We start from the raw sequence: 12,318 nt of genomic DNA, 5'->3' as shown, positions 1-12,318 counted from the left end.
TAAAAAATCGCAGGTTTCACAAAAACTGTATTTTATATTTTTATACCCAGGGCATTCACCCTGCAGATGGAGGCTGAGGTTGTTTAGATGCAGTGATGTCAGCCACCAATATTAATATTAATTGCATTAACGCGTTCGTCATTGTCTAGTTAGCAGACGGTTTTTGCCTTTTTCTGACAAAAAGATCACCATTATTTAGACTTCCTTTGCTCATTCCAGTCAGAATTCCCTTGCGTGCCACTCGTGGCTTTTATGGAACAGATCCATGGCACAGCTGTGCGGGGCCTCAGGGTTTGGGATCAGGCTGAAATCAAAAGAGGTTTAGGAGGTCCTGAGCAGCTCAAACACTAGACGGAGATGGCTGGTTTGGACGTGGAACATTATACCAGGATTTCCCCAGAGGCAGTAAGCATCAAGTCAAACAGGGACGCCCAGCAAGCACCATGGTTAGCTGTGTTTCCAGAGGCACACAGGGAGACACAGTGCACATTGAAGCAGCTGCCTTTTCCCAGCTGGGCGTTTACAACAGACACACCCTGGGGCTGCAGGTGGACAACAGGTGCAGAACTGGATGCTTCTCTGGTAGCTCCAGGGCGCCGCCCTGCTGGAAAAGGAAACACACTTCTGCCAGACTCCCTCTGGTCTCTAAGCAGTTCAGACCCGGACTTGAGTTCTCAGCTTAGCTTTGGCTGAGCTCTCATGTAAATAGTTAAATGACCTCACACAATAATACAGTATATGATACATTATAAATCCCTTTTAAGTAGTAAATTTAGGTCTCAATCAGCTTAAATGATCTAATTATGTGTTTAACTAGACATAATTAAAAGTCCATCTAAAATGTAACATAACAGACATGCTTGATTCAGGTGCATCTTAAAACCGACCCAGATCTGTGTTTAATCTAGTTATTTGAAAAACTAGAGCAAGTGGGAGTTTAGGCAACAATAAAGAGCAAGCAGACCTCCAGGACCTGAGCATGAACTGTAGCCTGTTTTGGCAGCAATATATGAACATCATTACACAGAACCAGAAGTCACCTGAATCAGACAGGGACAATATTTGACCAAACAGGCTAGGTGGAGTGATTGGCTTCCTTTACTTTTAAAACTTTCTTACTGTACGTTCTTATGAATGTCCTGTACTTTCCCAGCCTGTAAATTTTCCCAGCATGGGAAACATCCTTAACTATTTTTTGTTTCTGTGGTGTTTTATCTGACCTAAAAACTGCAAAGGCTGCTCAGACTGGAATTAGTGGCAATTTCACGGAGAAGACACACACCAAAGCCCATTCTCAGACAGTGCTTCCTGACCCTGTTTGACAGTCCCCCAGGATTACAGCCTGTGAACATTAATAAACCGGGTTATGGCTATTAATAGTTGGTACGCACTGTTTTTGAGGATTCCATACAAAGATGCAAAGAAGGAGATGGAGCACAATGTCTGATCTCAGCGTGGCTGGAAAACCCATCTGGGTCCTGGGTGAGTTTTGCAAAGCCCTGCAAGCACCGAGGAATCTGCTCTGTAACTCACAGCAGCACCAGGCAGAGGTCTTCCTCAACGTTTTTCACTCTTCTTTTTATTTTGACTTTTCAGCCCTATATCATCATTACATTCCAGGGTATCGTCTCCAGGGGTAATTAGAAATACATTAAAGACAGAGATTCATGCTGTATAACAATCCAGTGATGTCACAGAATGTAAATACACATCCAGGTTTGCATCTCATTTAATTTACCAGCAACTCCACGAAGGATCATGATTAAATCTGCCATGTGATCCGTTAGGAAAATTAAACAGCCAGCCCAGAGTCAACAGTCAATAGTCATAGTCCCTCACTGTATACTGTCTGCTTACCTGTCTACAGAACTCAGTCCTGCAACCCTGATTAGGAACAGATTCAACACTTTCTACAAAAACACCCTCAACATTTTCATTTTTGGCAGATCGGATCCTTGTCCCCAGTTAACGTCACTGCCTCAAGACAGACCAGGTTATACAGTATTGAAATAATCCTTCTGCAACAGGAAGAGCATTTTTTGCGAATCCCCGTGTTTAGGTTGCAGTTACCCTTCAGAAATGCCCAAACACCGATCTATTCAATTTACCCATCAGATCTGATTTTTGTGTTACTTTGTGTATGTTTGTATCCGGGGAAAGTCTCAAGCAGCCTCAACAGGGGTTGGGATAGAACACTCTTACTCTCCTTCCAGGTTTGAAAGGGTAACACTTTATTACTTGTGCATGGAATTGCATCGAAGGGCTTTTCATTTCACAAGGAGATGAGCCTAAGGCTCTTTTACTGTAGCCTTGTCATCTCTGGGCAACACAGTGCACCGACAAGCTGCAGTTAAGGCATTGCTTGATTGTTCAAGGACTCTGCACTACCGCACACGAAGACCAGAGACGAGTGCCTTTAACACTCCCTGCCATGCAACCTGTCCATGTGCCAATCACTTCTCATAACTTTCCATCAGAGGAAAGCTGGGAAGGGGAAAGGAGGACAGGGACTTTATCCTGGAATCACTTATCTCTGGATGGATTTAGGAAGTGCAGCACTTATTATTTGTCTGATGTGTAAAATCTGTGAATCTTCCTTCCTTTGCTTGCATATCATAGTAGGGATTGTCATTTATAGCTCGCATTAGGATTTGTCTGGCACGATGCTGAGGACATGCTGTTTGGCTCCCCTGCTGAAAAGCCAGCCTCTCCCTGTCTTTCTTATAATAACGCCCCACACTGGCAAGGACTTCCTGTCAGTCTGGTGTCACACCCACCCCTTTTCATCCTGGGCGAATGAAAATTTCTTACATGTAATCCTGCCAGGATCACCTCTTCATGTCTCGTCGTATTGAATGGTGACATAGCTCCAACAAAAAATCTTTTTGTGATGTTCTTTTAACTTTCCAACAACACACACCTTTCTCTTGCCTTTAGTGGTAAGAAAAGCAAGATTTCAACAGGCATCAGAAAAATTGAGAAATGCCGTTAATGCAAGTCCACAATAGTTACCGGTCTTAAAAAATGGGCCTTTCTGCGAACATGTGAAACCCAACGCAAATTTACAAAAAAACAGGTTTCAGAACTACGTTGTTCCCTTTGTCTAGCTTGTATTCTCCATGTCTCAAACCTGATCTCATCCAACCCTACTGAAGCGAAGAGACTCCAGGACTAGGAGCTTGGGATAATACAAACTCATCCCCACCCCAGCCCCTTCCCCTTCCCCACTCACAGCTGTTTATTAACTCACAGCAAGGTGTTTCATTCAGCTGCTTGCTGTGCGGAGCTCAATCCACTTGAGGAAATGACAGAAAATACCGAGAGAGCCAGGAGAGGATCAGCACTGGGGAGGGGCTGTGTTTTCCTATTTCATTATCCTCCTTCACTGGAGTCCATGTGCTCCCAGCATCGCGTGCCGAATCCCTGCGCTCAGTCCTTATAAACCAATGCGCGCCCGACTAAAGCAGGGCTCTGGCACCTGCCCTGCTGCCTCTCCCTCTGATACAGGCCAGCTGCAGTAAATCCCAAAGAGACTGCCTTTCACTTGCGAGCCCGGCGCTGTGATTGGCTCAGGGATGGCCGGCGTGTGGGTGTTTATCGCCACCTCCCCGCGGACACGCCAGCACTCTGCTTGAAGCGCTCAGCCGGGGAGCGGGAGGAAATCGGCACCTCTAAAGCTGTCGCCAGGCTCCGAACCCCCACGCCTCTTCGCTGCCCCAGCGCACGCCACACGCCCCAAAATGCGGAGGCTGTTGGAGAGCAGCTGGATGAAGTTCGGACCAGCTGGCAGAGGAACCTATGACTGGGTGACTGGGGCGCCGCCCACTTCCATAGAGAAACAATTACAGGTGAGTTCACCAGGGCCAGCTACTGTATCTGCCAGCACGCAGCAGCAGGACCTGCCAGATGTCTCACACTGTTACAGCTCACTACTAGGAAGGTTCTTAATTTCGACTGAAACGTGAATCGGAACATGGTAAGAATACTTTTGCATATACCTTACCACCTGAAAGACTTTTCAAAAATTACATTAAGATTTAAGAAGATTATTTCAGGAAGTTTAAAAAAGTCATTGATGCTTTTTTCAGTCATTTAATATCCTTAAGCCTTCTTTCTTGCTGTTCTTGCTTTTCTCTCTTTCACCTACACCTGCTCGTTTTTTCCAGCGGTTGACGTGTCAGTACATGAACTCTTCTTCGTGTGTTTTTGATGCTGCGCAATTCAGACAGGCCAGTCGGAGACATCATGGTTTTAGTTTGCTTTGTGACTAACAGACAGCTCATGGCGACAGCTCATCTATAAGACTATTCATGAGAGAGGGGTGTCGCAGGTGCTTTGGTAGGGTGTAAGGATGCTCTTTCAGCATTTCATATTGGCGGTAAGAGCAGACGTTTATCAGGTTTTTGCATCAGGGAGCAATGCCGTGCAAGTGACGATATTAGCATGTTAATTCTGCTGACCAACAAAGAGCATCACTGCATCCCATAAACCGAGTCTTAACTTTGAAACAAAAATTTTGACTCTTGGGTTTATGATTAAAATACAGTGAAGTGTTTCTGTTAAACTATTTATTATCGTTTACATGCTGCTGGACTTTCCCAACAATAAAACACTATATATTAAATATATATAATATAAATATTAAATGAAGAGAGTCAAAATATCGAGAGAGTCAGGAGATCTGCACTGGGAAGATGCTGTGTTTTCCTATTTCATGATCTTTCTGATCGAATTATCCTCCTGATATAAATATATTAAATATAGAAGAACTACTAATGTTTAGGGAAGTCATGCTGTATTCACACTAAATAGACAGACACGGACTCTTTAAAGGACTCAGAAGATTGTAGTAACACAAGAGACTTGTTCTTTACAGATCTGGAACACAGGGTGGTCATTTGTTCAGTTAAGGCAGCTCTGGTCCTTGAGGGCTGATTTTTGTATAAAATAATCTCTGCGTAAATTAAGTCGTCCCAGGTCTTTGAGAAATTAAAGATCCCGACCTCTAAAGCCAGCTGTATGGGGATATGCCAGGAATCTGTAATAATGACACATGTAAAAATATTTCCAGTTGATGTTAACATGTTATGTTGTACCAAAGTCAAGGCAGAGAGAAATTCTGAACTTTGCCTGAAGTTGTATGTTACAGTAGACCATTCACCATTGTAACCTGCTGATGCCCTTATATGGCTAAAAGTAAGCACAATCCATTGATGTGTTACACTTACTTTGGGTCCTCTTGAATGCTCTCTGACTGCAGTGTACATTGGGTCTCCTAATGCACGACACAGCCAAAGCTTAAAAGACATCGATTTTTCTCCTCAAAATTAGCCAGCCGACTACTACTGGCAGGTTAGATATGTTACATTCTTAAGATCCAACTTATTCTGTTGACAGTGTTACGGATTTCTTCGGAGCACAAAGACAAAAAGAAAATAAATACTTAATCACTAAGGGCTGGCGGATATTATTTGGCTGAAGCTGCTGTAATAAGAATAAATAAGCAGAGCTTCAATGGTGTTTCTTAAAGAGAATCTGCGTGTGTAGTTCACACCAGGGGCACAGAGCTGGGGCTAGGCAGTGCACAGCCGTTCCAATCCAATCGCATTTAATGACTGAGAAAGAGCATTATATGATTTCTACAGAGGCTGGCAGATGCATCTGTCAGCTATTTTTCTTAACTGTTGCTTGCTAATATAATAGTTCTTCTTGAGTGAAAACAGTGCTCATATCAGCAGCTCTAGGATTGTGGGTTGAATTCCAAGCTGGGGTACTGCAGTGGTCAAAGGGACAAATGGCTCATTAAGACAGACACAAACACAAAACACATCTAGAAGCAGGGCCCCGAGGAACCTGCAGGGCCTGACGCTGAAGGTCACACACAACAGTGAGGCTCATAGCCTGGGTGCAGAACCATTTTGCTCCACGTGGCGATTGGCAACACGAACGTGTGCGATTGTTTAGAATGGCCTTCTCGCTTTCCTAATCTTTGAGAAGTCCTCCTGTACTAACAGACACTTAAAGAGCACAAAGTTTACTGCATTCTTTTTTTCCCCTACAGAGTTATCACTGGAATGAACTGAACTCAGTCAACGACCCTGAGCCCGAGGCTGTATTCTACATCATCCTCCCCACAGCCTCCCTTCTCTGCATCGGCATCCTGGCTTTCCTGGTGTACAAGAGATACTCCCGCGGCAAACTGAGCTCAGCCAACGTCATCACACTGGACTTCCAGGATGCCGAAAGTAACGCCGAGATCCTCTCCTCCCTGACCTGGGACGCAGAACAGTTTCCCACCCCCAGCTCCGACCTTTCGGACGGCGTTTTCCTGATGGTGTACCTGCCGCCCCCCTACGAGGAGACCCTGACCAAGATCACGCGGGCCGCGAGCTCCTCCAGCTCTCGCGACGCGGACGCGGCCAGCCGCGCCAGCGCCGAGGAGGGGGGGGCGACATCCTAGCGGGGGTCTGCTGGAGGGAACCACAGACTTTGAACAACAGGCGCAACGACCAAGGGCCACACCCACCTCTTCGACACCCACCGGACCTGCGTGGCTGCTCAGGCGCTGCGGATTTGGGCCAGGAAAGCTTCTCAACGAGAGATCTGAGAAATCCACAGCTCTGAATTCCCCTGCTTGCTCATTACAAGCCATGTCAAGGAACAGATCTCCTATCTGAAAGCCTTGCAGGCAACTCCAGTTACTTTAGCCTAACCTAGGGGCAAAATACTACTCATAACCAAATTGTGAATTCTTTGCAGGAAGTACTTTCTGATTGTCAGGTCCCTGCATACAACTATTTGAATGAATAGGTCGCTATAAAATGTTATATGCATTAGGTAATTTAGGTTAGTTAAATTAATAGACACACTGCATATATAACATGTAATCAGTAGTAATACTCACACGTCAAATGATTATCTTAGTTCCATAGCTACCCTCAGTATACCAACATAAAGCTTTCCAGTGTTATCACACTCAGAAAGAGAAGTATGTTTTTACAAAAAGACACACTTGTATTCAAGTTTAAATAAACTTTATTATTGTGAGATACATATATATATATAGACAAACTCCTCTTCAAAAATCCTTTACAACCACCGGTCACAGGTTCTAACAGCACACAGGTGCAAGGAATCTCTGAAAGGTTACCTGTTGTCCACAGGGCAGCACGTGCTAGACACACCATCAACATAACAGCCCAGGGACTGGTGTGAGCAACACAACTGACCCACCCTGCTGCACAGCAGCACTTAACACAGGAGTCGCTGGCGTACTCGTCACCAGCAGAAAGGTGGAACTAAGATCTAATTACGTGTTAAAAACGTATGGTATCAAACCACACTGACTGCATCAAAATGACATACAAACTGAAAAGGCTGCCAGCAGAAGGCACTCTTTTGGCTGAGCTTTCTTTCAGTGCTTTGGCTTCTCTCTTCCAGTGCTATTCCTTTTGTATTTATACTGTACTTTAAAAACGATATATGTAATATACTGTCTGTGTGTATGTTCGTTTCTGGTCTATGTTTATATCTACTGTAATATAAATATGGTTTTTAATAAAATAAGATTTTCCTCACTGTAAACCATGTTGCAATGCATCTCCTCTATACTGTAGTATTTCTAACCTCAGCAGTAATGCACAAGCCGTCAGCTCTCCCTGAAGCATGATCTCTGCTGACCTCAGACAGCACAGCTGGGGTCTGATAGAGAGCCAGTGGTGATCCTGCAGCTGTTGAGCTAATAAGTAGCACTCTTCCTCCTTCACTAGAAATCACAAATCAGCGCCGCACCATGAAGACAGCAGGGTGCTGTTCTGCAGGGGGTCCCAGCTTTCAGGTGAGAACTGTCTGCCAGTACACTCTTACGGCAGTCAGTCACAAGCCACTTTCCAGAGACGTGATCGTGTTAACATTAGGATTCTGAGTTGTTTCTTTCTTTCAAATAAAACGATACAATCGAAAACACAAAAGAATATCTGAACGTATCTCAGCAGTACTGTTTTACGTGCAAAGGAACAAATAATAGGTTTATTCCATGCTGAAAAGAAGAAGAAAGAGAACACAACGTTTCGGCCATGGAGCCTCTTCAGGTGTGAGGGCACTGTTTGGCACTTTGGCAAAAACTGTTTGGCACTTTGGCAAAAACTGTTTGGCACTGGTTTTTACGTGTCAAAGACCTTTTCAGAAGAACAATGTCAATCATGGACAAGAGTGTCACCTAGTGGTAGAATAATATATTCAAATTCTGACTAATTTCCCATGAGGATCTACAGGTACACCACTCTTTCTTTTCCAAAATATGAAGAAGAAATATAAAACATTGGTTATCCTTTCATGTCACCCACTGTCTTTTACAGAACCCCCTGATCTCGTACTACTGAGCAGCAATTTACTGCCACAGGACTTGGATTTATGGTCACAGAATTGTCTTTTTATTTTTAAACATCGCCCTTCAAATTTAGAAGGAAAACACATCACTTAAAACCTGACAATAAAACAGCCCAAAAAAGTTAAGAAATTGTTCCCCTGAAATGGATTTAATACCACATGCTTTGTCTCACGATTGACGTCTGCGGACACAATATAAATAAATTTTGCCGAACATTAGTGGCAGATGGACCTCACGTCTCCATGCGGCTCTTGTGCTTGTTGAGGACCAGGAACTGCTCTCCGGGCAGTGCGAGAGGGGTGGGGGCCAGGTCAGGAGCTGCGCCTGTCCTCGCCGTTCTGCTTCCGGGTCGGGTCCAGGCTCGTGCCTTCGTACATGACCTTGTTCTTCATGCCATCCTGGATGAGCCTCTGCTGTACACGAAGCTTCGCGTTGCTGTACCTGCAGTAGAACCTTTACAGGCCCAGAGCAACAGTCAGCCGCCTCTTCAGCAGGCACTTTCTAACAGCAGTAGTAATACCTGGCCTTAACACTGCTATAATACTTCTCCGTACTTGTAGAGCATGTTCCATCCCAGAATGCTTTAACACAGGAGGTGCACCCAAGTGCTGCTTCCACTTTAGAGGCAGATCAGGTGGAGATGAGAGAAGCTCAATTAAAGGAGAATTGTAGGGAGGCCCTGAAACTGGATGTGTTTATAACCCATAAACTGTTATAACAGTTACGACATGCTCAATTAATAACAGTTTAAAGCTAAATTAGTATGTGTAATTAGTATGTAAATGAATATGGATGCGGTGTACAATATGCAAGACTACAATGTGATAATACATCTCGTTAACTGCACACGGTCCAGTATTCATTAAACTGTACACCTCAGCAGCTTGCGACGTAGTATATCCTGAATATTTCTGAAACATTCAAAAACCTTTCTTTCCATTACTATCTAAAAAACTATATTCTTTACATTCATTTGTTATTTCAATTACCTGCTTTCACTCATGATATGAATGTGTTTGGACACTGAATTTTACCAGTAATAATAATAATAATAAAAACTTTATTTTATATAGCGCATTTAAAGGTAGTGTCTCAAAAAGAGCTTCACAAAATGACAACAATAAAAATAATAATAACAGTAATACCAAGTCATTGTCAGAAAGGCCCTGGGTTCAAGTGAAACAAAGCACACTCACTCACTCACCAAGATCCTAGAGTTATCAGCATGAAGCCAGCTACGCCAATGTCAAAGGATCTCCTGACTCTGCCTGCAAAGGAAAGCCAAGGAATTTTAAAGGGGGGAAATACCTCAGTAGTATTTTTAGTGCTTGAAACAGGATATGAATCCAATCCAACCAATAAGGAATTTCACCGACATCTTCACGATTTGACAGTATCAAAGCTGAAGTGACTGATGTGCACCGGTGCCTAAAGAGTTCATTGTGGACTGTTGATGGACCCGTCCATCACCCTTGAAGCAAGGTAACAAACTCGAGCGCCGGGCGCAGGAGTACAGCCTGCAGCTGGAGTTTCTGTTTACTTCACCACTCGGGCTGCTTGTCCACCCGGAAGAAGTAACAGTTTAGCACAGCGGGTTGCTATTCTGAGGAACACGATTCACATCCCGATCAGAAGAAGTAACAGAAGAAAAGGCTTACTTGTTGCTAAAAAGTGGGACAACCCAGAGAAGAGTGAGCCGACTGAGCCATGCAGGACTGCTTCCCGAGCACACGGAGTGTTCTGGATGTCCAGGATCCCCAGGAGCTTGAAGGACTGCCGGGAGAGGGAGGGAACAGTATGGGAATCCTTGGGAATAGCCAGGAGTGAGCTGAGACCGAGACGTTCAGTCTCGGCACCTAACCGTGCACAAATCCCCATCTGCCACCACAGAAAGCATCATAGGATTACTCGGGTTCTCCAATAACAACTCATCAATAAACCATAACAAGCAACAACAAAGTTAGCTAACCCATAACCAGACAGAGGCAGTTTTAATTACTTAATTACTTAGTTTACTGAATCTACCGAGTATACAGAATCTGGTAGACATATATTACATCAGGATAATATATATATATACGATTACGATAAGCATATAGTGGCGCCATTAAGAGAAACGCGCAGTAAAAATGGTATTTCAATAATCGTGTAAAAAAAGAAGGTTTAACAGTGGGAAATTAGAAAACACAATTCTACCTTCCTAAGCAAGTTAGCCCTAACCTTGGCAGCTGTTAAATCAAGCTGGCCCTTAAGCATGGGAATTGTCAAAGAATTCAGACTTACTTTTTGTTTTTCTTCCTCTCCCTCACCTGCCATAGTTTTATTTTTCTGCGCGAATTTCTGTTACTTTTCTCTCTTGTCCTCTTTCATAACCTCCACTCACACGAATATACCGCAGCGGTCCGTCAGTCAATATCAACCGGGTTTGACGTTATCTGCGGTCATACAGTTCCTCCCTTTTCGATGCTATCGCAAATTCCAACGTATTTAAAGAATCAGAACAACAACTATATTGTTGTTGTTGTTGTTGTTGTTGTTGTTGTTGTTGTTGTTAAAAATAACACAGGATTTTTAAGAGTTGCAACTGCAGTATTGTGTGGAATGTTTTGTTCGGAAATCTGACTCTAAAACGCTCTACTCGCCTTCAAAAGGCAGTCAGTCCATTAATCAGTTTCGGGTTTACAGTGTATAGCACTACAATAAAAAACCGCAGATCTTGCAGAACGCCAGATAGCCTAACAGTGTGTTAATGCAGGTGGATGCTGCACATTGGTGGTGATGGAGGGGATCCCCATTACCTGTAAAGCGCTTTGAGTGGAGTGTCCAGAAAAGCGCTATATAAGTGTAAGCAATTATTATTATTATTATTATTATTATTATTATTATTATTATTATTATTATTATTTTGAAATAAGCAGGGCAGTGAGCTTCAGATTCTGTGAAAGCATCATCTAAAGAAAGTGGTGTTTAGCAGAGTCAACAAACTCTTAAATGAACAAAAGCGATCCGTCTCCTAGATTGTTTTAAAAATGCTAACAGCACCTTTAACAAACAGAAAAGATTTTTTTCAGAAGCAAACAGTCGTATTTCGAGTTTCATCTTCGCCAGCTTTAACTTTTTTTTTTTTCGGTTTAACAACAGTCAGCTAAGGACAGATAACTGCTTCAAGTACAGCGGATGGACAGGTGAGCCTCCGTTGTAACCAGAGGCTGACACACACTGTATCCTGACACACACTGGTGGAACAGACAGACAAGGACAGCACTGAGGATCCACAACAGGAAGGACAGATGCAAAGGACTGACAAACAAATAAAAATAGTGATATTAATAATAACAGTGAGTGTATATACAAGGATTAAATGTCTGACCTTTCCACATTTCTCGGAATAATGACAAAGATGAAGCAGGTAAGTGAATAATTAATCTGGGAGATTATGACAGACCTCATCAGAGGTCATGCATCAGCCCTTCATCACAGGGACCTGAAATCTAGTTGACTTGTGCAAAATACAGTTCAGCCGTGCTGGCTCAGTCCTTGAGGACATCAGATAGCATGTACCCATCCCTCCAGCCTTGAGGCGCAGGATCAGTGGAAAAACCAGCATGTCCTTCCTGAGCACCTCAGCTCCTTCTCATCTTCCTGGAGGTGAAGGCCTTGGACATCGCTGAGGATTACTGAAAGCAACATACAGATTTTAATTTTCTCTTCTTCTAAAACTCTGCATGATGTCAGTTCAAGGAAAAAAGCTGCTAAACTCAATATCATGAAATGTGAGTACCTAACATACGAGTACACATTGTGTATCCACTGGAATAAGAGAGTACCACAAGGCTCCACTTCGGAATTTAACATTAATAAAAGACACCAAAAGAAAAATGATTTCCCCTGTAGGTGCCCAGTAGGCATTCTAAACCGGTCAAAATTAC

General features: G+C 43.4%; 2 protein-coding genes across 2 annotated transcripts; one reads left to right on the top strand and one right to left on the bottom strand.

Moving 5' to 3' along the window:
- Nucleotides 1-3,405: 3,405 nt before the first annotated feature.
- Nucleotides 3,406-7,044, top strand: LOC138223897 (small integral membrane protein 28). The gene is made up of 2 exons (XM_069179998.1): nucleotides 3,406-3,848; nucleotides 6,062-7,044. Exons 1-2 carry the CDS (start codon nucleotides 3,741-3,743, stop codon nucleotides 6,458-6,460), a joined length of 507 nt encoding a protein of 168 aa, XP_069036099.1. The 5' UTR covers nucleotides 3,406-3,740; the 3' UTR covers nucleotides 6,461-7,044.
- On the bottom strand, nucleotides 7,013-10,870 carry cox20 (cytochrome c oxidase assembly factor COX20). Its single transcript, XM_006638441.3, has 4 exons — nucleotides 10,673-10,870; nucleotides 10,048-10,162; nucleotides 9,594-9,657; nucleotides 7,013-8,842 (listed from the first exon to the last, which is right to left on the bottom strand). Exons 1-4 carry the CDS (start codon nucleotides 10,703-10,705, stop codon nucleotides 8,701-8,703), a joined length of 354 nt encoding a protein of 117 aa, XP_006638504.2. The 5' UTR covers nucleotides 10,706-10,870; the 3' UTR covers nucleotides 7,013-8,700.
- Between the last annotated feature and the right edge of the window lie 1,448 nt (nucleotides 10,871-12,318).

The sequence above is a fragment of the Lepisosteus oculatus genome, chromosome 17 (assembly GCF_040954835.1).
Source record: "Lepisosteus oculatus isolate fLepOcu1 chromosome 17, fLepOcu1.hap2, whole genome shotgun sequence".
Lineage (NCBI taxonomy): Eukaryota > Metazoa > Chordata > Actinopteri > Semionotiformes > Lepisosteidae > Lepisosteus > Lepisosteus oculatus.
This window is presented reverse-complemented; position numbering and strand designations above follow the sequence as displayed.